Raw genomic sequence first — 27,329 nt, forward strand, 5'->3', positions numbered from 1 at the left:
TTGTGAATCAGTGAGGAGAGTGTTGGAAAAGTAAAACTTGTGGGTGACAAAGGCAGAAATTAAAGTTTAACCGTGGCACTGAGATAAATAATTTTCTTGAGGTGTTTTGATATTGTTGGTGTTTCCTGTTGGCTTGGTCAGACCCATTCCCAGTCTGAAAATCAGCATGAATTGCCATGAACATTACCTTCCATTGCCACATAATCTCCCAAAGCATCAAACTGTTCCAAACTCGAGACAATGATTCAACCAGCAAGATGCAAGTCCCAGCTCTGTAATGTTATGGTCTGCACAGAACATCTCCGACAAGTATTGTAGACTAGAATCATGGAATCCCTAAAGTGCAGAAGGAGGTCATTCAGCCCATCGAGTCTGCACCGACCCTCTGAAAGAGCACCCTACCTAGGTCTAATCCCCTACCCCCTACCCTATCTCCATAACCCCGCCTAGGGGCAATTTAGCATGGCCTATCCACCTAACCCGTGCGTCTTTGGATTGTGGTAGGAAACCGGAGCACCCGGGGGGGGAAACCCACACAGACACAGAAAGAATGTGCAAACTTCACACAGACACCAGAGGTCGGAATCGGACCTGTGTCTCTGACGCTGTGAGGCAGCAGAGCTAGCCACTGTGCTAGAATAGGTTAGCAAGCAGAGTGCGCTCCCAGGATACATGAGTTGAGGAACATTGTGCCCTCCATTGTTCAGGATTTATTAGGGTCATGCTACCAGCTCCAATTTTGATCACAGATCTACGTTGCCTTTCATCCCAAAACTGATTTGAGCCAAAGAAACAGAATGCGTCCATCTCTGGATGGCACTCTTCATTGCCCTGATCAGCAATGAGGTCATTACTACAGCAGCCAACTATTGTGGTACCACCCCGGGTCAGTATTGATGTATACCTGGCTGCCTGCTAAGTCCTCACACCAGTGTTGACATGCAATTCCTAAGGGGTTGGGATAGAAGCTTCAATGCATCAGCACACTCTTGGGTGCCTATTATAGGTACTGCTTTTGGAGATTTGTTTTTAATCTCACTGTGGTGTTTTGATATGGTTCCATCAATGTCAGACTTGCTGCCTATTGAAGCAACTCGTGAGATGAAAGCGAAATATTAAATTTGTGCATCCTTTAATTTGGCTAAAAGTTTTAGTTCAAACAGGTTTGGTATTGCATTCCAAAACCCACAATTTAGAACAACTTGCTTAAACATAGATTAGAAGCAGCATCTCCTGTTTTTGTTCAGTAATCTTCACAATTCTGCTGCCAATTTTTCTTGTGCAAAGCTTTCAAGATTGGCATACAGACCTACCATATGTTTGCGTAACCACCTCTGTCTTACATCAGTAATTTGTACGATGGCAGCAGCATATGTGACCATGTGCTTAAATAGAAACATTTGTCTTGCGACTACAGAGAAAGCTTCAGAAAGAAACTTAAATCCATCTGAATCTTTACACTAACCCGGAACATTGGCAGCATTCTCTTTATAGCGTTGTTTTTAATCTCTCAACAAAAAAAAAAAATCACAAACTTGGTAGCCGAATTAAGGGGACAAGCAGCGCAGGATTATGAAGGAAACTAACATTACATTGAATTTTGAAATGCTCGAAATCGGGCGTTGTCGGTCTGAAAATATTTTTTCAGCACTATTTGTTTCCCGAGACATATTAAGCCACTTGAATTTTTGAAAGCCAATTTTTTTTAACAGCAAGGGTGAGTGCAGATCATGGCAACAGATTCACACAGATCACAGGGTCTAGTGTGAATATTGTAATCAATTAAACTGGTGTCATAACTTCTGCATGTCTGCTTCTTTGACATTTTGTGTGTGCAGTTATCAGCATTTTACTTCATTCTGAAGTCTTTTAGTTTATTTTAAAATTTACTGTCTTGTCAAATGTCTGTGGTCATCAAGGTGTGTTATATTAGCGAAGATAGGAAAAAGGTTTGCGTTTATATAATGCCTTTCACAACCTCAGGGCATCACAAAACATTTTATAGCCATGAAGTGTAGTCACTGTTATAATGTAGGAAACAAAGAGTGGCACGGTGGCGCAGTGGTTAGCACTGCTGCCTCATGGCGGCAAGGACCCAGGTTTGATCCCGCCCCCGGGCCACTGTGTGGAGTTTGCACATTCTCCCCGTGTCTGCGTGGGTCTCACCCCCACAACCCAAAGATGTGCAGGGTAGGTGGATTGTCCATGCTGAATTGCCCCTTAATTGGGGAAAAAATAATTTGGTACTCTAAATTTATTTTTTAAAATGTAGGAAAACACAGCAGCCAATTTGTGCATGAAAGTCCCCAATAACAGCAATGTGATAACTTCCATGCTCCACTTAGAGATACTGCCATGAGATCTGTTACATCCACCTGAGAGCTTCATCCAACATGAATGTCCTCAGTACCATACTGAAATGTCAGCCTGGATTATGTGTTTGTAACCTTCTAATTCAGAGGACGAGCGCTGCCCACAATTCACACCCAATGTAAAGAAAGGGAAGAGAAAAGGCCATTCATCTCGGTGGAACTGGTCCTTTGTGGATACCATATACAATTTCCTCTTTATGCAACAGTCGAACGCCTGATAAACACCTCACCATCCATTAGGTAACGTGGTTGTCCACCTTCCTGAAAAATATTCTTGCATTGAAATCTCCCTCTGGTTTTATATCAACAATCGTCTCTGAAGTATGGACCATTGCTTTATATTTATTCTTTTTTTTTAAATTTAGAGTACCCAATTAAATTTTTCCAATTAAGGGGCAATTTAGCATGGCCAATCCATCTACCCTGCACATCTTTGGGTTGTGGGGGCGAAACCCACGCAAACAGGGGGAAAATGTGCAAACTCCACACGGACAGTGACCCGGAGCCGGGATCGAACCTGGGACCTCGGCACCGTGTGGCAACAGGGCTAACCCACTGCCACCGTGCTGCCCTCCACTCACTCTTAGTAATCTGCTCTGGTTTATCTGCTGTGTCAATTTTGGTACCTCTCTTCAAGGCCACCGTCTTTTCCTTCAACCTATGGTGCAACAGACAATTGTTGTCTCGGTTTACTTACATAATGCTTTTATTCCTCCAGTCCTTATCACCCTAGTTATGGCTAGGTTGGACAATTTTGGATCTTTTACATTCAAAGATTTTAATTCTTGGAGGTACACCAGTCGATCTGTATCCTTTATTAACTAATCTCCCTCCCCTATTCTGCCCCACAATTTGTTTTTCCCCTCATGGTTCTGAACTTTATGCTGGATTCCTGGCCTCTTCCACAGAATCTCTTACTCGCTGTTCTCCATTAATTTGCTCCCTTTAGTGTTGCTTGGATGCTGCCTGCAATTGACATTTTCTGCACAGATAGCTGCCAATGTCTTTTTCCTGCACTTAGATTTGTTTTTGGCATTGCATTTTTGACCTGTCAATTAACCCGAAGATCAGCTACCTTTGTGAAAACTGAGATCCACACTCGCTGATTTATTTACCATTTAATTCTTCAGGAAAACCAGGTTGAAGAATGTTGGGCGAATGTTGGACTAGGGTTCTGAGTCCAGTGTCGTCCTCCTCCTCCTCTCGTGCACGCATCGAAATGCATACACAAATATGCACACGCCGTCAGGCTCACTGGATAGCAATTAGAAGCAATAACCATGACTAACATGCGCCTCCCTCATCCAGGAGCATTCATGTCAATTAGTTTAACCCAGCTGAGATCAGCTAATTCACCACAGACTGGGGATCAAACCTGAGACACTGCTCAAATCTATGGTTCAGCAACCCCATTGCACAGTGCCATGATCCATTAAGCTTCAAGAGAGCTCAGAATGTAGCAGTTTAATTTGCCATTTATTGGCCACTTGTGCACCCCAGAATGATAAAACAAGAGCCATTGCCGAGTGTTGTAAGTCTAAGAATATTTTCCTCCAAGGAAATCTTTAGTATTTGGTGGGGTCAATGTGTTGAAAAGCATGATTGTTGAGAAACAGTGCTCCCACGCCACGATTTTCTTGATCTCTATCCCTTCAATCTGGGGAAGTGCTAAGAAAAAAGTGAACCATTCTTGTGCATATGAAGTGGTACATGGCGCAGGGAGGAAAGAATGGGTTAACCTCCAAAATGCAGATTCAATTCTGGGAAAATTGAGTTTGTTGGTGACTTTGAAATTGTTTTTCAAATGGGGAGTTCGCCATTGATGTAACCAGCAGGAAGCAACGTGAGGGCTCCAGCTTTAATGGATTCCAGGCTTTGTGTCACGGGTGTGTGTGCTCAAAAATCAGAGCATCATCCTCCATGTTACAAATTGGAGTTGAGCAGAGTGCAACACAAGCTGGTTATCTGGAGTCTCCGTAGGAAATTGCTGGCAGCTTGACAGAATGTCACGATGGGTACTGCACCTACTCGGGCTGTTTGGAATTGGGTAACCAGGTGGAGCAGTTAGCTTAATTAGATTTTTGTACATCAAACCTCCTGATGAGCCGTAAGAATCAGCTGCGATGACTTGTGATGGCAAGTCTGGAGTCAGGGCTCCAGGGAAAATCAGTGCCTCGAGTATATTATTGGATTCTTTTAGTCTATTAAAATACTGCTGCTTTTTATCAGCCCCTGACCATAATGCAGCCTGGGCCGAGCAGCTCAAACCCAAGTTGTGAGAAAATTAAGACCCATTAATTGCGTTCTCTGAAAACATTGGCCCTCTGGCTGATTTGATTGGCAGTTCAGAATGCCACATACTTATTCCAAGAAAAAGTCTTGCACCCTGCAAATGCCTCGAAGCCCGTGACCGATTGCAAAAGGTTTTTCATAAATATAGTTCTTCCATGGCAACAGTGAGAGAAAACATTCATGCACACGAGGATTGTTTGTTTAGAAAGTTTTGTAAAAAATTGGAATTTTAATGATGTTACTGATGTCGATTGGAGTGCTTAATGGACAAACTGTGGCAGAGCTGCACATTTTCACTGTGTTTGAGGTACCCAGAATGAGCTTGGATGAACACTGGGGTCAGTGGTTATTACCCGAGCCAGGAATACCACATAGTGCCCTTGGGCATATCATGCAAAGTTGATTTTGGCGGCTGCTCTATATGGAGTTAGCTGATTGCAGCTGCAGTGACAGCATATCACCAAAATTTGGCTTCAGATCCTTTGCAATGTGAAGGGAGTTAAAATTAACCTGGTTTCACTTTTCTCGTTGCTAGTCAGTGGCTTCTCCCAAAGGTCTACTTACACAGGCATTGGAAGAGTGTAGGTTCTGGTGTGACTTTGAAACCCGCCACAGTCAACATATTCAGACTATACTCGCGTATAATGAATGTCCCCATGGGTGCTTATCACCTAGGAACCCTACCCCTGTAGGAGTTTGTACTAAACAAAACAAAAATTTGAATTTGTTAGGCTGGGGTTGTTTTCTATGAACCAGAGGAGGCCGAGGGGAGACCTAATCAAGTGTATAAAATGATGGGGTCTAGATGAAGTAGATAGAAAGGTCTATTCCCCTTTGTTGAGGGATCAATGACCAGGGAGCATAGATTTAATAATAATAATCTTCATTGTCACAAGTGGGCATACATTTAACTACAATGAAGTTACTGTGAAAAGCCCCTAGTCGCCACACTCCGGCGCCTGTTCGGGTACACGGAGGGAGAATTCAGAATGTCCAATTCACCGAACAGCACGTCTTTTGGGGCTGGTGGGAGGAAACCGTAGCACCCGGAGGAAACCCACGCAGACACACGGAGAACGTGCAGACTCCACACAGACCAAGCCGGGAATCGAACCTGGGACCCTGGCGCTGTGAAGCTACAGTGCTAACCACTGTGCTACCGTGTGGTAGAAGGTTGAGGTAATTTTCAAGGGAGAATCTTATCTGCCTGAAAACCTGCTCGTGGCAGAAACCCTCATAACCTTTAACCGGTACTTGTGGGGAGACAGTGATAAAAGGTAATAGAACATAGAACAGTACAGCACAGAACAGGCCCTTCGGCCCTCGATGTTGTGCCGAGCAATGATCACCCTACTCAAACCCACGTATCCACCCTACTCAAACCTACGTATCCACCCTATACCCGTAACCCAACAACCCCCCCCTTAACCTTACTTTTTAGGACACTACGGGCAATTTAGCATGGCCAATCCACCTAACCCGCAAATCTTTGGACTGTCTTTGGTAATGTTACTGGTCTAATAATACGGAAGCCCAGGTAAACGGCCTGGGTGGTATGGGTTCGAATCCCACCACGGCAGCTGGTGGAATTTAAATACAATTAATAAATCTGGAATTAAAAGCGAGTCTCGGAAACTATCCCCGATTGTCATTAAAGAAAAAAATCCATGTCCTTCATGAAAACACGTCCTTCAGGGCAGGAAATGTGCCATCACTACCAGTTTGACTGACGCGTGACTCCAGAGCCACAGCAATACGGTTGACTCTTAATCGCCCTCTGCAATAACCCAGCAAGCCACTCAGTTCAAGGGCAGTTAGGATGGGCAACAGAAACTGGCCTTGCTAGCGACACCACAACCCATGAAAGGATTTTTAAAAATGAAGTTGCCTTAAACTATAAGGCTGGAAAATGGGATTAGGCACTTGGTTGGTTGGTGAGTATATGATGGGCCAAATGGCCTACTGTGCTGTAAATTTTGAAGAATTTTAACCATCCTTTTTTTTGCAAGGCCCAGGACAGGGCTGCCCTCTCACAGGCAACCATGTGCCAGAGCCACCTGGAGATTGCAGCAGTGCTATTCAGCGTGGCCCAGTCACAGCAGGCCATTGCTGAGAGCGTCAGCGGCAATGCCCATGTGCAGGCCGGCGTGGCACAGACACAGAGGGAGGTGATCCAGTCCCAGAGGGATGTGGCTCACTAACTGGCTGATGTGGCACAGACCCAGAGTGACGCAGCCCACTCACTGGCTGCTGTGGCACAGACCCAGAGTGAAGCGGCCCACTAACTGGCTGCTGTGGCACAGACCCAGAGTGAAGCGGCCCACTCACTGGCTGATGTGGCACAGACCCAGAGTGACGCAGCCCACTCACTGGCTGCTGTGGCACGGACCCAGAGTGAAGCGGCCCACTAACTGGCTGATGTGGCACAGACCCAGAGTGACGCAGCCCACTCACTGGCTGCTGTGGCACAGACCCAGAGTGAAGCGGCCCACTAACTGGCTGATGTGGCACAGACCCAGAGTGAAGCAGCCCACTCACTGGCTGCTGTGGCACGGACCCAGAGTGAAGCGGCCCACTAACTGGCTGCTGTGGCACAGACCCAGAGTGAAGCGGCCCACTCACTGGCTGCTGTGGCACAGACCCAGAGTGACGCAGCCCACTCATTGGCTGCTGTGGCACAGACCCAGAGTGAAGCGGCCCACTAACTGGCTGCTGTGGCACAGACCCAGAGTGAAGCGGCCCACTAACTGGCTGCTGTGGCACAGACCCAGAGTGAAGCGGCCCACTCATTGGCTGCTGTGGCACGGACCCAGAGTGAAGCGGCCCACTAACTGGCTGCTGTGGCACAGACCCAGAGTGAAGCGGCCCACTCATTGGCTGCTGTGGCACAGACCCAGAGTGAAGCGGCCCACTAACTGGCTGCTGTGGCACAGACCCAGAGTGACGCAGCCCACTAACTGGCTGCTGTGGCACAGACCCAGAGTGACGCAGCCCACTCACTGGCTGATGTGGCACAGTCACAGAGTGATGTGTTGCAGTCCCAGATGGAGATGGGACACTCTCCATGGCTGCTGACGTTCAGACCCTTGTCGATAGCCGAGCGGGCCTCCAGGACTGGCAGCGCCGGGGGGGGGGGGGGGGGGGGGGGGGGCCTCGGGGGATGGCTCTGCTCGCACCTCCATCCAATGGAGAATCCCGGGGGACATCTGACACCCTGAGGGAGGAGGAAATGATGGGGCCCATGCCGGTGGCTCCCGCAGGGGAGGTGCCGTAACACCGCAGCACCTCGGACTCCCCCCTCCTGTCCCTGATGAATTGGTGGGCAGCGGGCAGAACAGGGCTGCAACACGCCACCTGGGATGTCTGAGGAGCAGCCAGGCCCATTCAGGCCGTACCGCCACAGGAGACGTGCACCAACAGGGACCCTCGTCACAGGTCAGGAGTGAATTTTAACCATCCTGCTAGTCAATTTTAATTATGTCCTCAAGTTGAAAGGTCTGGTGTTTTGAGAATTGAAACTTGGTCAGGAAAAACAAAATGCTCTGTTATTAAAGGCGATTCAGTCTGCAATGGGGAGTTTAGATGGCAGGGTGGGGCTGTCAGGATTTAGTTTGAAATAAAAATCTTTGCATTATGGTAATTATGATGTCGTAATACTACAGTGGAAACGGTGACAGGCTTCCTTTGGAAAGTTTTATTTTAAAATAAATAAATTGAAGAAACCACCTTGTAGGTGGCAGCTCAGTCTCAGAAACTCGCAGCAAATAGGCAGACGTCAGTGGGAATAGTTTGATGGAAACTTTTGAGTGTGCCAAGAAAGGCACTATTGTTATACCACCTGGGCTAGTGCGCGGTCAATTCCCAATCTGACCCGGAGTCACAACACAATTGAAATTGACAATTTTTCAGTTGGAGGTTTATGCTTTCAGTCTGTAATGGTTTTCACGGTAGATTCATCCAGGTCTCACAAACGTCTCTGCAGGTTCTGTAATCAGCCGTCATCAGCATTTCTAGAGAGAGAGAGAGAGAGAGGGGTAGACAGCTGCTCCTCTCAGCATCATTGATCCGAGCGTCCTTTCCTTGGTTGTCTGAAAACCATCCTACTCTGGTAGGACCCAATCACCGCCTGTCACCTGGCAGAATACACCGCTTTGCCAATTCAGCGACCACCAGCCGACCAATCAAATCAAATCCCTTCAATCTCTCCTAGGTGCCAAAATGTCTGAATTCTACTGTTCCAAATCTATATCTCCACAGCACAGTGGACTATTTTGCACCTTTTGAGTTCCTTACTTCCTCTGCTTGACTTAAAGGTATATGTCCATTAAATATCCATGGATCAAAATGATAACCGCAAAGTAAAAAATAATGAGAAATAAGGGAATCAATAGACTACCACTCCCACAAGGGGAAACAACCTCTCCACACCTACTCTGTCATGCCCCCTGAGAATCCTTTGTGTCTCAACCTTGCCTCATAAGAAAATCCCTCCATACCTGGGGTCAACTTAATGAATTTTACGGTCTGGCTCGAAATGCTAGTAAAGCTTTCCTTAGATAAGGGCACCGAAACTTCACAGTATTCCAGGTGTGGTCTAACCAGTGTCTTGGTTTTTTTTTGAAAGGCTTCCCTATTATTATACTCCATTTCCTTTGAAATAAAGGTCAACATTCCATTTCTCTTCCCTATTGCCTGCTGAACTTGCATGCTAGCGTTTTGTGATTTATGCTCGAGAGCCCCCTTGATACTCTTGCCGAACAAAAAACCTTATCGATCTCACTTCTAAAGTTTTCTATCGACCCAACCTCAGAACTGTTGAGGGAAGAGTTCCAGATTTCCTGAAATCACCCTTTAATGTTAGCCCTTACCCCCACCCCCCGTTCTAATTTCCCCATTAACAGAAAATGATTTTTTTTTTCTATCTGCCCTCTCAATTTATTGTAAACATCTCAATCAGGTCATCCCTTAATTTTTTTATACTCTAGGAAATTGCTATGCAACTTGTCCTGGTAATATAATAATTTTAATCTTTTACTCGGAACACCGATTAGGCAGTTTGTATTACTCAAGTTTATTTTATTTTTGTCATAATTTCCCATCTTGCCAGCTCTGTTCATTCATGTTTGGTTGATTGTTTCAGTTCTACCACCTAGACATGAGTAATTTCAAATAATTATGTATTTGCACATGTCTATACATTAACGCACAAAAGGATTAGTTCAGACATGGAGTGGAACTACTCAGCCAATTACGTTTCACTATCTCCTGTAGGGCATTTTAAATTGTGCTTATCTGCTGGAGCGCCTCTTGATGATCTCCTGCTTATTGTTGGTTTATCATTTCCCATCTCATTCTAATTGATGCCTCACTAAGTACTCTCTTGCTGCACGCAGCAAACTTCTCCTAGCACTTTCAAAAGAGGCCCGAAAAGTCAGTTGTACAAGAGGCTTCTGATTAGCTGGAAGGGCTAGAATTTTAAGATAAACACCAGAGACCCTGTTAGAATCTTGTATTGGCTACACCGCAGTCCAAGAGAAAAAATAATCTAAAGAAAACATCAAAAGGCATGGCCCGAGGAGTCCAACAGCAGCATGCCACATGAAAGTCGGGTAAAACTTTTGGCACTGACTAAGTGTCTGGGGACATTTTGCTACATTAATGGTGATATAATATATATGTATCAGTGGGGGACAGGAAAGTGAGGGGGATGGAGGGGAGGGGGCAATTGGCGGGACAAGCTCCCAGAGCTGGTTGAGTGCAGTTGTTTTCAGCGCCTCATTTTCGCTCCGTATTGGCCACGGCCCAGATGCCGTGGGCCTGTGAGATTGTGTGCTCATGATTGGGAGCGAGACTATTGCACACACTTGGGTTTGAATACTTTGCTGCTGCGTCCAGGTTTAGCCATGTTAACATAGCTGAACTTGGCGACTCTAGAATTGTTAAACAGATGATCTGCGTACAGTCAGAAAATCTGTTTAAGCTCGTGTCAAATGAAGACATTTTTGTGTTTGGTGTGTCGTGGTATTATTTCTTTCTGTTGCAATACATTTGGGATTAAAAGGAGGATTAACCCATTGAAATGGGCGATTGTGTGCTCATGGCTGGGAGCGAGACTATTTCACAGAAAATGGCCCAGGTTGGTTTGATGTATAGGAACATTGGAATACTGTAGTTGTTATGGCTGGGGCAGGTACAAGGGAGGGGCCAGGCTATACGGTTCTGTTTTTTTCACCTTTTGTCTGTATTTTTGTTACGTTGGCAGTTCCTTTTGATGTTGAGGTATACAATTAAACCTTATTTTTCTTTGAAAAGCGTGTCTCTGTTTGTCTGTATCTGAAAGAATTAGCAAATGAGAGACAATACAGAAAGCGAGAATACTGCAGTGTAGTATTCAAGAAAAGGTATGCAGTTTCTCTTGCAGTTTATCACAGCGGGCACACCTGTTCATGGCTTTATTTATTTATTTTAAATTTAGAGTGCCCAATTATTTCTTTCCCAATTAAGGGGCAATTTAGCATGGCCAATCCACCTACCCGACACATCTTTGGGTTGTGGGGGTGAGACCCACGCAGACACGGGGAGAATGTGCAAACTCCACACGGACAGTGACCCAGGGCCGGCATCGAACCCGAGTCCTCGGCGCTGTGAGGCAGCAGTGCTAACCACTGCGTCACCGTGCCACCCATCGTTTCATTATTTTGAGGAAGAAGAATCTGTGACAAAGAACAAAGAAAAGTACAGCACAGGAACAGGCCCTTCGGCCCTCCAAGCCTGCGCCGACCATGCTGCCCGACTAAACTAAAATCTTCTACCCTTCCGGGGTCCGTATCCCTCGATTCCCATCCTATTCATGTATTTGTCAAGATGCCCCTTAAACGTCACTATCGTCCCTGCTTCCACCATCTCCTCCGGCAGCGAGTTCCAGGCACCCACTACCCTCTGTGTAAAAAAACTTTCCTCGTACATCTCCTCTAAACCTTGCCCCTCGCACCTTAAATCTATGCCCCCTAGTAATTGACCCCTCTGTCCTGGGAAAAAGTCTCTGACTATCCACTCTGTCTATGCCCCTCATAAATTTGTAGACAACATATTATTGCTTTTATCCTCTTATCCCTTGTTTAGTAAATTAGCATTTACTGTCCAAAACTGCAGATGTGTGAAGTATTGATTTTCTTTGACTTTGGAAGCATCGAAACGATCTGCAGTCACCGTAATACAGCAGTGACGGTACTTTTGTTTGATCTATGAACTCATTGCCAATTATTTCAATATTGTGCAGGCAAACACGTACTTTTAGTCCTTGGGTATCAGGTACTTGCGCACAGAAGTGGTCAGAAATGCTGAATCAGAGAAAACTATCGAAAGTAAAAACTTGGGAATTCCATTTAAAAAGGGGGATGGCGGATGGCAGTATAGAGCTGGGAATCTAGGACCTGGATTAATGTTCTGGAAACAGGTGTTCAAATACCACCATGGTTCAATTAATGTATAAATCTGGAATAATATTCTAGCCTCGTTAATTGTAGGCAGAAATTATGTGGGGATGCCGGCGTTGGACTGGGGTGAGCACAGTATGAAGTCTTACAACACTAGGTTAAAGTCCAACAGGTTTGTTTTGAATCACTACCTTTCGGAGCACTGCTCCTTCCTCAGATGAATGAAGAGGTGGGTTGCAGAAACATATATATAGACAAAGATACTTTGAATGCGAGTCTTTGCAGATAATTAAGTCTACAGGTCCAGACGGAGCGACTGGAGAGAGGGATAATCACGGGTTAAAGAGATGTGAATTGTCTCAAACCAGGACAGTTGGTAGGATTTCGCAACCCGCTCTTGACCGGCACCTTGGATTCATGTTGTATTACATTCACCCCCTACCATCTGACCTGGTCTTGCGAAATCGTACCAACTGTTGTGAATCTAGGAAATTCCCTGCCCAGTGAAGCAGTTGAGGCTCCTTCATTAAATGTTTTCAAGATAAAGATAGATAGATAGTTTCTTGAAGAATAAAGGAATAAAGGGTTATGGTGTTTGGACGGGAAAGTGGAGCTGAGTCCACGAAAGATCAGCCATGATCTCATTGAATGGTGGAGCAGGCTCGAGGGGCCAGATGGCCTACTCCTGCTCCTAGTTATTATTATGCAAACTGGAGCCCCCCAGAGGAAACCCACGCAGACATGGGGAGAACGTGTAGACAGTGACCCAAGCTGGGAATCGAACCTGGGACCCTGGCGCTGTGAAGCAACAGTGCTAGCCATTATATTTTATGCAGACGTGGGCCTCCATTTAATTTCTCATCCGAAAGGCAACATCTCCAACATGACTTCCTCAGTACTTCGCTGGAGGGCCAGCCTAAATTTCTGCACTCCAGTCTTTGGAATGGAATCCAAACCTTCTGAACTCAACAGCAAGAGTGTTAGTAACTAAACCACAGCTGATATCTTCCATTTTCCAACCATGGGTCACATCCTCAGCAAGAATGGTGAAAGTCGCAGCAACGTGGCGCTGAAATGAAGATGTAGCTTTCAGACTAGGTCAGCCACACCACTCAGTCTAAGCCATGCAGGTACTGGCTCTGCTACGACAAGCATAGAGAAATATTTTAAAGCAATAAATAGCTGTTTATATCTAAAACAACTCGGCAGTGAATTTGTGGATGATTCCAGAGCTTAGTGAATGTGAGATCTCTCCAAACAACAACTGAAACATTTAACCTGTTGGGGCAATAAGATGGTGCTCTGCGTAGAAACAAATAAAAAAAAAAATCTTTGACTCCATCTCTTGCTCGTAAGTGATCTGAATTGACCAGAAATTCTGATCTATTCTCAAATAGAACAGGTGACTTTGCTTAGAATCATTCGACTTGAGTTCAGTGTGAATCTTATCTTCACTTTCTTTTCTACTTGATCTGTGTCTCCCAGTCCAGAGCAGCTTGGTTAACCTTCAAAGCACCAATTTTTAAAAAACGTAATATGAGGCATTTCTGTGCCTTCATAAACCGGCTGTCTCCTCGAGTACAGAAGCCAGAGATTTGCAAGTAGCTGCAATTGCCACCTGCGCTCAAGGTGTGATTGCTTAGACCTCTTTCAAATTAAACACCGCTCAATCATAGCATCTTTGTCCCAGCCTGTCTGTAGACCCCAAACTACCCCTCGGCATTGCTGAAGGAAATCAACTGGAGTTTTCCACCAACATGAGTTTTTCATTCATTCAGGAAATGTGAGCATTGCTGGGAATGCCAACATTTTTGCCTGTCCCTAATTGCCTTTGATGAATTGCGATGAGCTTCCTGCTCAATCTGCAGGAGAGACAGCATTCAGAATTCAAAATTGGCATTGAATTTTAATCAGTTAGAACATAGAAACATACAGCCCATGATGTTGTGCTGAACCTTTGTCCTAGATTAATCATAGATTATCATAGAATTTACAGTGCAGAAGGAGGCCACTCGGCCCATCGAGTCTGCACCGGCTCTTGGAAAGAGCACCCTACCCAAGGTCAACACCTCCACCCTATCCCCATAACCCAGTAACCCCACCCAACACTAAGGACAATTTTGGACGCTAAGGGCAATTTATCATGGCCAATCCACCTAACCTTCACATCTTTGGACTGTGGGAGGAAACCGGAGCACCCGGAGGAAACCCACGCAGACACGGGGAGGATGTGCAGACTCCGCACAGACAGTGACCTAAGCCGGGAATCGAACCTGGGACCTTGGAGCAGTGAAGCAATTGTGCTAACCACTATGCTACCGTGCTGCCGTTGAGAACAAATTAATCTACACTCCATTATTCTACCATAATCCATGTACCTATCCAATAGCCGCTTGAAGGTCCCTAATGTAAAGAAAATGTAGAGAAAGTGTAGTAAAGGTAGATTTCTTTGAATGGAGGCTGTGGAAATGAACCTTAATTAGTGAAGAGATCGGGTACCAGTGGGTCTTGAGCCTTGATCATTGTTCTGATTTCAATTAACCGCTGTTGTGAAATGCAGGGCAAAAAAAACTCCCAGCTCGATTTTAGTTTTAGTTGCCCACTTTATTAAGACATTTTGCCATTTCTTCTGTTACATAAAAATGTGGTCTTTGAGGTGAACTGGTCTTCCACAATCCAGTTCATGTATGGCTGGCAGATTAAAGTGCCATTGATTCAAACTCATGGTTGTCAGCAGTGTGAACCAAGAGCTTCCATTATCCAGCTGCTCACTTGTGTAGCACAGTGGGTGGCGTGGTAGCACAGTGGGTAGCACTGTTGCTTCACAGCTCCATGGTCCCCGGTTCGGTTCCCAATTGGGTCACTGTGCGAAATCTGCACGGTCTCCCTGTGTCTGTGTGGGTTTCCTCCGGGTGCTCCGGTTTCCATCCACAAGCCCCGAAAGACGTACTGTTAGGTGATTTGGACATTCTGAATTCTCCCTCTTTGTACCTGAACATCCGCCGGAGTGTGACGACTAGGGGATTTTCACAGTCACATCATTGCAGTGTGAATGTAAGCCTACTTGTGACAATAATAAAGATTCTAATTATTATGCTGTTCTGTTAGCAATAATGGATGTGAGGGAATGGCCAAACCCCGAACCATTCCCACCGTCATTTAACCTCCTTCGCTGTCCTGTGGGAATAAATATGTCATGGAGCCGGCATGATGGGACCCCCCCCCCCCCCCCCCCCCCCCGTTTTCTGGCAGTTCCCTCTCCCCATCCGTGTCCGTACTGTCACCAAGTGGCACAGAAAATTCAGTTGCTCCCCTATCCCACTTTGCAGAATAATAATCTGTATTGTCACAAGTAGGCTTACATTCACACTGCAATGAAGTTACTGTGAAAAGCCCCTAGTCGCCACATTCCGGCGGATGTTCAGGTACAAAGAGGGAGAATTCAGAATGTCCAGCACCTGTTCGGGTATACAGAGGGAGAATTCAGAATAGAGTCTGCAACAATTTGAACAGTTTGGCCCAGTATCTCAGCTGTCGCTTGCTAACACGTTGTCATTTTTTTTTTTTAAAACCCCGCAGGTGCTGAAGACGTGGTGATGGCTTTCTCCAGGCAAGAAGCAGAAGACAGGCGGCAATGAAGGGGAATGGTTACTGATGGTTTGGGGGCAGGCAGCGAGTTTATGGACGATGCGTGTGAAGATTCCATGAGTTGCTTGACTTCTCGCGTGCCGTAACATCGCAGCTATGTGTCTGTGACGACCAGTGTTGTTCATCAGAACCGTCTACCCACCAGAAAAAAAAATACTTTTTCTTGATTGGCAGGAAGGAGCCACTGTCCCTCTGTGTCTTATTCCCATTTGTTTGCTTTGATTTTTTTTTTAAATACATATAGACTACTGCAGGCCTGCAGCACTAATGCAGCTTGGATGCCGTGCAGTTAAAGCTGGGTCTGCGCCCCACATGTTCTCACTGAAGCATCACTTATCCATTCCCACTGTAGAATCTGATGCAGTATATTTTCCAGATCAGGCCAGTGGATTCTGTGGAGAATGGATTAACATTTCACCTCGCTAACAGCAGATTAATAAACACAACAGAGACTGGGTACAGCATCATGCACAGCATACAATTTGAAATGCTAAATTAATTTAAGTTGTAGGTCCTGCTAAAACCCATCTAGTTACCAGTTCTCGTCGAATTCGCAGCCAAGCTGCTTGTAGAGAAATCTTTGAACAAAATCTTAGACAATGACCAAATTGTATTCAAATAGCTTGTGTGTGTTTTTTTTTTTTACCACCCCTCTTCCCATTGCTTTTTCACAGACTAACAATTTGCTAGAAGAAAACATTAGCTGCAAAAGCCAGTGGACAAAGGCAGCGCAGTTTACAGACGGGTTTAAGCAGCAGGGGTAGCGGGGAAGCAGACCATCAGGGAGAGATGTGGTTTTAATGATCCATGCAGCTAGGTTACTGGTGAGGATGCAGTTGCTGAGTAACCCATCCCCTAAGTGTGGTGTCATCAGCTCTGGGAGAAGGCCAGCAACCATTTCGTTATTGCATCTGCCAGGTCTGAACACTAGCTACTCTATATTCACAAAGTGAAAGGCTGGTGTGATTTTATTGTTCATATTTTACATTATATGTGACACCAGAAAGAACTGTTCAAATGTCCATCTTTTTGACCGTCCTAGATTTAGAGCTCTTTATTCTGAACTGGCACCAATTGGAGTAAATGTTGCATGTATATGTGTGTTTTGGTGTGGCAGCTAGTATGGAAGCAGGGGTGCCTGGTATAATGTCTACACTGTAGGTATTTTATGAAGCTGAGTGCTTCTAAGATGTTTAAACCAAGGCAGATTCCGTACTCTGCACACTACTGTCCTTGACTTGAGTTGCAGCTAAGGGAAACATATTGATTTCTTTCCTGACGTATAAAACTCGGCAAAGAGCTAAGTAATATGAACAGGTTAATTGAGGAAGCACTGCTCCCTGCTGCAAGGCTGTCTAAGCTTGTTTTACAAAATGGTTAACATCCTTCTCCCCACAAGTAATACAAAATGCAAATCCTGTTCCTCTCAAACCAGGTATTTACATTAATCTAAGGTAAATCACTCCAGTAAAATAATTGTTTGTCAACTGTGTGAAACTTTGAAGTATCTTGGATTTGCTTTGCAAGAGGTGCTGCTGTACCTTGATTCAGCACCGGCAGTGGGGTATACTCAATACTCGGAACATGGCTGATTACATTCTATGCATCTACTGGTCAGCACAGTAGATAAATGTCCACCCCAGCCCCCACCTGCTCCCTCCTTTTGCCTAATTTCAGTTATCCATGCAATTAGGCCGACACAAAAATCAAATTGTACTGTTAAACAATTGCTCTTTTTTATGGTTAAGTGAGTTGGGAGATCCTCTGATTCTTTCCTCTCGGGCAATATTGAAAACCCTTTTTTTCCTTTATGACCGTGCACTATTTGCATTTGATTTGGTGCTTTTTGGAATAGCTCCTTTGTTGTTAATAGATCAATCAATCTGTTGAAAAAAATGTGCAAAGCAGCCGCCATTATAGAAAAAATAAAATGAGAACGAGGGACATTTTGACAATGCCATAGATGTTGGATTGGGTGTTTCCTTTGGCCGGCTTAATGAGCCTTTGGTTTCTGCTGTCCCACTGTGAGATAAAACCGAATAATTCCACTTCTCCCTCAGCAAGGGAGTGTCAAAGGGCAGGTCTTACTCACTTCCCAGGAGGCAACATTGCCAGAGGCAGGATAACCTTCTGCTGGTCGAGGAGTCTAAAACTCCGGCTCCGGATAAGGGGCCGATCACTCGGGAGTGAGATGAGGAGCAAATACTTCATTCAGTGGGTTGTGAATGATTTGGAATCCCTACCCCAGAGGGTTGAGAATGCACCATCATTGAATGCGTTTCGGGCTGTTATACACAGATTTTTAGTCTCGGAATAAAGGGATATGGGGAGCAGGTAGGAGTTGATGCTCAAGAACACCATGATCATATTGAATGGAGGAGCAGATGGGACAAACCATAGGGGCAGCAGGGTAGCATGGTGGTTAGCATAAATGCTTCACAGCTCCAGGGTCCCAGGTTCGATTCCCGGCTGGGTCACTGTCTGTGTGGAGTCTGCACGTCCTCCCCCTGTGTGCGTGGGTTTCCTCCGGGTGCTCTGGTTTCCTCCCACAGTCCAAAGATGTGCGGGTTAGGTGGATTGGTCATGCTGAATTGCCCGTAGTGTCCTAATAAAAAAGTAAGGTTAAGGGGGGGGGGGGTTGTTGGGTTACGGGTATAGGGTGGATACGTGGGTTTGAGTAGGGTGATCATGGCTCGGCACAACATTGAGGGCCGAAGGGCCTGTTCTGTGCTGTACTGTTCTATCTATCTATCTATCTATCTATGTGGTCAACTCCTCCTATTTCTTGTGTTCTTGAGTTCCTGCCTTTTCAGGTGGAGTTACTTAAGCAGAGGGGAGTACCTGTACATACAAATAAAACAACAGTCACGTCTTCCATCTGTGAAGGAGCCTATGTTTGTTATCCTATATAATAGACGTGGGTTCACATCTGTCATGAGTTCTTTGCCTCAACATCAACAATTTGTGTCAAACAGAAGCCACACTTGCCACATGGAAGAAAATCAGAGTCCTTCGAGGCTCATTAGATCGCAAGTTCAAAGCAACATTAGCTCAGTGTTATATCATTGTTGTGTCTGGGAAATGGGACTGATGTGCATTTCACTTTGTATTCAGTGTAGAAATTTTGTAGATTTTAGACCTGAGGAAAGTAACCGGCTTACATGAAGTTGTGATCATATGCAGAATCCACTGCCCTCTGTGGGTTCCAGATAGAGCAATGCATTCAGCTGTAAAAGTAAGCATTTAGCGCAATCTTCATTGTATCTCTGGAAACATTCAGTCAGGCAGTAGTGACTTTCTGGTAGATTAGCTCCCCTATTTTTTTACCCAACTTTTCCGAATATCAGTGACCCGCATTGAGCTGCAGTTCGTCGAGTGCCAGCAACCTCCTGTCCTGCAGTAATCTACCCAAGTAGCCATTCTTCCTGCCTAAATTGCCCTAATCTTAGGCATCTTTGTCTAATCCATTCTTCACCTAACAATTGAATTTTACCCTGCTGGGTTCTAAATCCTGCCGTCTGGCTGAAGTGCGCGGAGGTGGGGGTGGGGGGGAGGGGGGTCAGAGATCCGCACTGTGTGGGAAATAGTCATTCGTTCTGACTTTCCCCAGGACCGCCAATTAATGGCCAGAGGGCAAGTTCGCTGCCCAATTAAGAACAGTGCCAGACAATTGGAGTCTTTCCAGCTCTCACTCTCACGTTGCATGAGGAAAGCCCCATTACACTGTGGCTGCTCCTGCATCCAGTCAGGCAGGGAAGGGACTCTAGGCCAACCCGGCTTTACCCCCCGGTCTGCTGTCAGTAGGCTGGTTTCAGGCAGTTAACCTGTCCCCTGCCCCTGAAAGACAGCTGGTCAACTCCTGTCAACCTTCTATACTTGGCCTTGAGTGGCTGTTAGCTTGGATGGGCGACCTATTGCATGTAGGTGGGTAGCCATGCTGCATTCCCCCGTCCCACCTCTGTGTAAAGGAACAGAATGGTTGGGGGGGGGGGGGGGGGCATAGTTTTTAAATGCCCATGTACTGCCACCCCCAGCTCTGGAGGTGGTGCAAATTCATGCCCCCAGTGTCTCCATGGACGTGCTTTCCAGAAATGGTGGGTGTTAGATATCGGGATCATTTGGTTTCATGCAAAATTAGCAATAAACTAATGGTTGCTTGGTCGTGCAGAACTAGAATATTGCTGAAAAGCGCAACATTTCAATTCTCATCTTCCACTTATCAGCGAAAATACAAGAATGTCAAATTTCTCGGCCAATCCGAGTCGGTTTGCCAACCAATCCAGCACCCTTTCCTCCTGTGATGTGAATCCTCGTGATCATTTGAAGTTTGACATTCTTGCATTTTCGCTGATAAGTGGAAGATGAGGATTGAAATGTTGCGCTTTTCAGAGATGTTAACAGCGGGGACAGCGTGCCCTCTAATTTGCTGACTGGCCTACCATTTCTCTTTAAATGTTTTGGAATGATACTTTCTTCAATATCCATAATCCCCAACATTGATATCCAGCTCTTGAGCCACGCAAGATGTCAATGGCCTTGACGTTTAATGGCACTGCGTCTACTTTTCGGGCACAAACTAGTCAACCGTCCAGTATCTGAAAAGGGTGTCCAGGGCATGTGACTAAAACATGTTTTAGGCCGCCCCACCTTACTTATATTTGAGGACCCCCACAACCCAAAGATGTGCAGGGTAGGTGGATTGGCCACGCTAAATTGCCCCTTAATTGGAAAAAATAATTGGCTACTCTAAATTTTTTTTAAAATATTTGAGGACCCCTTTGCAAAGCTGGACTGGCTGCCTTCAGAAAATCATCTAAATCTAGTCCAACCAGTGACCCTTACTTCATGAATAATATCATACTTTAATGTAAGTATCAATTTCCAGCTTGTGCTTACTCAGTGTGATTCCACAAAACCACCTTTTCACAGGTATCCAAACTGCAGTGGTGGAGCACATCCTTGTTCTCTTTCCCAGCAGTGTCAATTCACTGATGGCTATGAAACGGTTACTGTCTGCCTCCTGCCGATACTAGAGTTGGTAAATTGCTCTCGGGCAGTATGGTTATCGAGTATCCAGTTTTTTTTTTTGCGAACCTAGTTACAGTTTGCCCGCCGGCTAGTGGATTGCCTCATGATGGAAGTGGAGAGATTTGAACAGCCAACTCCACTGCCACAAGGGAGTGTCTCATGTGCTTCTGCAAACTGATGTTCTTGTGGCATTTCTTATGTCTGCACCCCATTGTTATTGTGCTGTAACTGCTTCACAGCGCCAGGGTCCCAGGTTCGATTCCCGGCTTGGGTCACTGTCTGTGCGGAGTCTGCACGTTCTCCCTGTGTCTGCGTGGGTTTCCTCCGGGTGCTGTGGTTTCCTCCCACAAGTCCCAACGATTGGCGTGCTTGTTAGGTGAATTGGACATTCTGAATTCTCCCTCTGTGTACCCGAAGAGGTGCCAGAATGTGGCAACTAGGGGCTTTTCACAGTAACTTCATTGCAGTGTTGATGTAAGCCTACTTGTGACAATAAAGATTATTATACTTGCCATCCCAATATCCCCAAGCGTGCCAGTCTTTTGGCTGAATCCTTGTTGGGGTCCTTAAATTGCTGGATGCTATTATAACGGGAAAATAAGGACACTTCATTTGAACTAGAGAACGCAAGTACAGAGCATCAAAGAAAAGTCAAAGTCTTTCTGAAGAGTCGGGGTTGCCTATGGAACCGACTTTTATTCAATGCAGTGTCGATACGTGTTGTGACGAAGATAGTTGGCTATTAACAGGATTGCAAGTTAAAAATAGAGGTATAGACAGAGATAACCATCACATACTGTGCGAGGAACACTGGCATCCTGTGCTGCTGAGGCTCTGGAAGTATCCTCCAGAAGGAGTTAAGCAAACGTTGAATAAGGCAGAAGTGAGGATAGGGTAGATGTACTGGACTTTTATTTATTTACCTTTTAAGGAGTGCAACAGACAGGGAGAGATTTTGTCAAATTATCCCTCAGACTGTTAAATTAAGTGTTATTCGAAGCAACGATAGGGCCAGTTCTTCATGCCCTGTGAAAATTGCGATCATGCAACCTTTTCTTAGATGTGTAAGATCATTTAGATCTGACCTTTTGAACTAATCAAATTGGTTTCAATTAGCTTTTATGCAGAGGAAGGAATGAACAGTCCTTGGGTTTTGCTTTAGTTATATTTTACTCATTTCGTACCTGCACCTGCTTACATGAAATTATACCTCATTGTCGGTTCCCCGCCCCACCCCCTTCCTCTCCATTCTGGTTGGATTTGAACCTAGAATTGAGTTATTTTCCTTGTGCCCTCCTGCTCCATCCTCCAGTTTGATTAAATACCAATTGTAAATGTATCTGCTTGTATTCTGGGGCAAATGCCTGTAAACGACAGTAACCCATTGGAACCGGCCACAGCTATCCATGCCCAAGGACCTCTGCACTGCAATGGCTGGCTACCAGAGCTGCTAGACTCCAATGTTATTGTAAGGGAATGAGACTGGGATATTCCAGACATAATGAGACTTGTTCCCTTCCACTTGCGTGTTTGAATCTTACTGTTTTTGTTCAATTGTTGCATCTTATGATAATGTAACTCCAAAGGAAAACTAAAATGTTTTTACTGAAGTACATTGTAACTTTTGTGTGGGTGATGGAGAGTAGAGGGTTAACTTTTTTAAAAACACTGTTGTCCTATGACCTTGTTGACCCTAATTTGTCATTTTTTTGTAATAAAAATAAAGTTAAAAGATTTGTCAAATATACATCTCCCCGACCTTTCAATATTCCAGTTTTAATATCTTCATTTGTGTGTCTCCAACTGGCGCTATCACTAAGCTTTTCTGTTAGTGGCACCATAACATCGCCTGACTTCACCCCTGCCTCATCTCACCTGCTACTGAAACCCTTGCCCATACTTTTGTTACCTCAAGACTTGATTTTTTTCCACACTAATCTCCCACGTTCTATCCTCCGTAAACGTGAACTCATCTAAAACTCTGCCCCTGTCCTAGCTCGCACCAAATTCCCTCCACCCATCGCTCCTCTGCTTGTTGGCTGCCAGTTAAGCAATGCTCCGATTCTAAAATTCTCTCTCTTGTTTTCAAATCCCTTCGTGGCTTTGCCCCTCCCTAGCCCTGCAATCTTCTCCAGCCCTACAACCTGCTGAAACCACTGACCCAATTCTGGCCTCTTTGAACATACCCAATTTTAATCACTCTGGTCGAAGCCCTAAACCTCTGGGGTTCCCTCCATAAACCTCTCTGCCTTTCTTCCTTTAAGATGATCCTTAAAACCACATCTTTACTCCAGCTTTTTGGTCACCCACTCTCATTTCCCATCTCGCAATGTCAAATTTTGTTTTATAATGCTCCTGTGAAATGCCTTGGGGTGTTTTATCACATTAAACGTGCTATATAAATACAGGTTGTTATATTGAGATTGATGACTGGCATATCTTATCCTAAGAAAGATGGCTCAATGTATTTTTTTTCCTGAAAAATTATTCTTTTAAAACGCTCACATAGTTGAACCAAAATCTATGAAACAAGAATGAAAATGAAATGGACTCCCTGCTCCAGCCACCTTCATATCGAACTTTGAAATGTACACAGTCCAGAGAATGAAAATCTTACGTTTACACTTTATAAATTTCATTATCCACGTTTGTGATAGAAATGTGGGCAGCACAGTAGCATAGTGGTTAGCACTGTTGCTTCACAGCTCCAGGGGCCCCCAGTTCGATTCCCCACTGGGTCACTGTCTTCCCCAAAATGATGAGCTATGATCTGTGACCTCTGTACTAGGAATGGAGAAAGGGGGAAGTCCTTGATCCTTGTTCCCTTCATAATTTTATACGTTTCTATAAGATCCCCCCCCCCCCCCCGCATCCTTCTAAATTCCAACGAGTACAGTCCCAGTCTACTCAACCTCCTCGTAATCCAACCCCTTCAGCTCTGGGATTAATCTAGTGAATCTCCTCTGCACGCCCTCCAGCGCCAGTGCATCCTTTCTCAAGATGGGTAACAAGTACATTAACACTGCAATGAAGTTACCGTGAAAAGCCCCTAGTCGCCACATTCCGGCACCTGTTTGGGTGCATTGAGGGAGAATTCAGAATTCTCATATTACACTCACTACATTTTGTTGGACAAATCATTCTTGTATCAGGAGAGGTTGCTGCCCTTTTAGTCACAAGTTCTATCTGCTGTAGGTCACAATGGCTCTAGAGTCTAGACTCTGTAGACTTTGCTAATGTGCATGCTTAAAAGGGCCTTGCTTGCTGATGGACAGACTTTCCTGTAGATATGCTGGTTGCTCTGAGTCCTGCTGTAAGTCCCTCTCTTCCCCAACTCATTGGCTGACACACTGGTTTCAGTCTGAATCGGAAACAGGTCGGCTGTAAGTCATTACAATTGGCCTCATCATAGGTGGAGAAGTGAGGGGGAGGATCAAACAGGCTCCTGCCTCACAGAACACCCCCTCCCCTCCCCCCGGATCACTAACCGCTGATTCCTGCTGAAAAGTGCAGGCTTGACATGTAGGTTCAGCCTCCATATTGATGCCCCATGTGGTTGGACATCAATCGTCGTTGTTTCATGCAATGGAAGTAGGCCTCCTGGAGTGAGATAATGATCGACACCTGCGGAACCGTTTCGAATACATTCCAGCACCTTCAAAAAAATAAGAGGTGGGGTTTAGCCAAAAAATCTGTTGTGTTTATACTTTCTCAGAATTGTTACATCACCAGAAGAAGGTCAATCAGCCCATCATGTCTGCGCCAGATCTCCAAAGGAACAATTCACCTTGTGCCATTCCCTCTGCTTTATCCCTGTAACCCTGTACATTCTTCCTTTCCGGACAGTCTAATGCCTTTGTGAACCTCGACTGAACCTTCCTCCACCACACAGGCAGCCCATTCCACAAGTTAACCACTCGCTGTGCAATCAGGTTTCTCCTCATGTCCCCATTGCTTCTTTTACCGATGACCTCAAACCTTTGCCCTCTCGTTCTCCATCCTTCCATCACTGTGAATAGTTTGTCCCTGTCCGGTCCAGACCTCTTGTGATTTTGCATGCCTCCATCAAATCTCTTCTCTCCGCCTTTTCCAAGGAAAACCATCCCAACTTCGCCAATTTGCCTACGTTACTGAAGTTCCTCATCCCTGGAACCATTCTTGTGAATCTTTTCTGCTCCCTTTCTAATGCCATCACATCTTTCCTAAAGTGTGGTGCTCAGAACTGGATGCAATATTCCAGTTGAGGCCAGATTTTAACTTCAGTTCCTTGCTCTGTGACCCTATAAGAAAGCCTAGGATACTGTATGCTTCAACCTGCCCTGCACCTACACTCCCCAGGTCCCTCTTCTATTTAATTTTTCACCCCGGTCCCATTTTTGATAGGGTAGCTTGTTCTTGCATGATCAGATTCATAAATTGCCGATAACCTCAGTTCCATGAATTATTGGCTGCCTGTTAACGTGTAAAATTGATATTGGAACATGCAGTTTCGGGAAGTTACTCCAAACATGGTCTTAAGGAGCTACATACAAGATAAACAGAATAGATTTCTGGCATAAGAAATCTGATTCCAATAATATGCGTACTTTGGATGTGTCCCAATTGTCTTCACAATCTATCGGCTGCACGCAACAAGGATTTGCGCGTTTCTCAATTACAGTCAGTCTTTACTGCTGTAAGATTTTATGTCTGCACTTTCACATCTCCATCAATTTGAGGGAAAACCTGCTCATTTGTGAAATATAAGCTAAATCATATCTGTAAAATATTTCCCCTCCTTAGGGCTGAATCACACCAGGATACAGTTCCATATGTTTGCTGTTCTCCTCGATGATAGAGGTTGGGGGTTTGGGAGGTTCTTTTGAAGGGTGCTTGTGGAGTTGTTACGGCGCAGCTTGTAGAACAGTGCTTTTCAAACTTTTTTCCTGGGGACCCATTTTTACTAACTGACCGACCTTTGCGACCCACGCCGGCCGACCTTCGCGACCCACGCCGGCTAACCTTTGCGACACACGCCGGCCGACCTTCGCGACCCACGTCGGCCGACCTTCGCGACCCACGTCGGCCGACCTTCGCGACTCACGCCGGCCGACCTTCGCGACCCACGCCAGCCGACCTTCGCGACCCACGCCGGCCGACCTTCGCGACCCACGCCGGCCGACCTTCGCGACACACGCCGGCCAACCTTCGCGACCCATGCCTGCTGACCTGTGCGACCCATGCCTGCTGACCTGAGCGACCCACCATTTTCTCTTACCTTGTTTGCTGCTGATGAAAAGGGAGGAAATGGAACCTGTTGGATGAAGGTGAAGCCTCTGGTGTCGGGTAGTATGGAGTCTCCATCTGTCCAAAGTTCTGTATTTTTTTCCTGTAATATCTTATCAATAAAACCCCCACAAACTTGTAAAAAAAAAAATTTTTTAATGAATACAATAAATTAAAAAATTAAAAATAAAATGAATAAAATAAAATGAATAAAAAACCCCCGCACTTGTAAAAAAAAGCTGCGACCGTTTAAAACAAAACGACCGTACTGCGCATGCGTATAGTTTTGCACATGCGCACCGATGATCGGACATGCATGCGCGGTGCGGCCACATTTTTTGTTACATGTTTGCGGCCATTTTGAAGGCCGCTTGCAGCCGGCATTATTGCACACGGATTTGCACGATCGGGAGTGTCGTGACAGACGGCTCCGCGGCCGTCCCGACACCCGCCTGTGACCCACCCGTGGGTCGCGCCCCCAAGTTTGACAATGCCTGTTGTAGATGGTACTGATGCACCATCGATTGCACGCGAGGCGAGTGATTTACCAATGTCAGGCTTTAATTAACTAGAACACAGCCTGGCGATCGTCTACAGTGGAAAGGAACGATCGTCAGGCTTCTGAGCATTTATACCTCGTTGATAGAGGCGTGGTTAACTCAGCCTCTCGGCCAATCGGTCGAGAGGCACATGACCGACCAGGGCCAATGGTAAGCCGACGTTCTGGCCCAATGGCAGACGAGTATGCAGATCATATCATCACAGGTACACACGGCTGCCACTGTGCGCCAGTGGTGGAGGGAGTGAATGTTTAAGGTGGTGTTCCAAGGAAAACAATCCCAGCTTCTGCAGTCTCTCCATGGAACTGAAGTGTGGTGTATGCATAGTATCTCCTCACTGACCAGAGGCACTTTAATAGAATGATGGCGTGATGTCATCGCAGCCTGCAGGTTGGGCAGGCAGATGGGCAGTCTAACATCGCAGCCTGCAGGTTGCACAGGCAGATGGGCAGTCTAACATCGCAGCCTGCAGGTTGGGCAGGCAGATGGGCAGTCTAACATCGCAGCCTGCAGGTTGGGCAGGCAGATGGGCAGTCTAACATCGCAGCCTGCAGGTTGGGCAGGCAGATGGGCAGTGTAACATCGCAGCCTGCAGGTTGCTCAGGCAGATGGGCCGTCTAACATCGCAGCCTGCAGGTTGGGCAGGCAGATGGGCCGTCTAACATCGCAGCCTGCAGGTTGCACAGGCAGATGGGCCGTCTAACATCGCAGCCTGCAGGTTGGGCAGG

General features: G+C 45.7%; 1 protein-coding gene across 4 annotated transcripts in view; it reads left to right on the forward strand.

Annotated features, from left to right (window-relative positions):
* Positions 1–17,674, forward strand: part of ctnnbip1 (catenin, beta interacting protein 1) — a 112,678-nt gene extending 95,004 nt beyond the window's left edge. For all 4 annotated transcript variants that reach the window (XM_038821265.1, XM_038821264.1, XM_038821266.1 and 1 more), the window contains one exon: positions 15,680–17,674. In XM_038821265.1, the coding sequence (XP_038677193.1) occupies positions 15,680–15,738 (59 nt within the window). In that variant the 3' untranslated portion in view covers positions 15,739–17,674. The remainder of the gene's footprint in view (positions 1–15,679) is intronic.
* Positions 17,675–27,329: the final 9,655 nt, after the last annotated feature.

Source organism: Scyliorhinus canicula, chromosome 16, assembly GCF_902713615.1.
Source record: "Scyliorhinus canicula chromosome 16, sScyCan1.1, whole genome shotgun sequence".
Taxonomy (NCBI): Eukaryota; Metazoa; Chordata; class Chondrichthyes; order Carcharhiniformes; family Scyliorhinidae; genus Scyliorhinus; species Scyliorhinus canicula.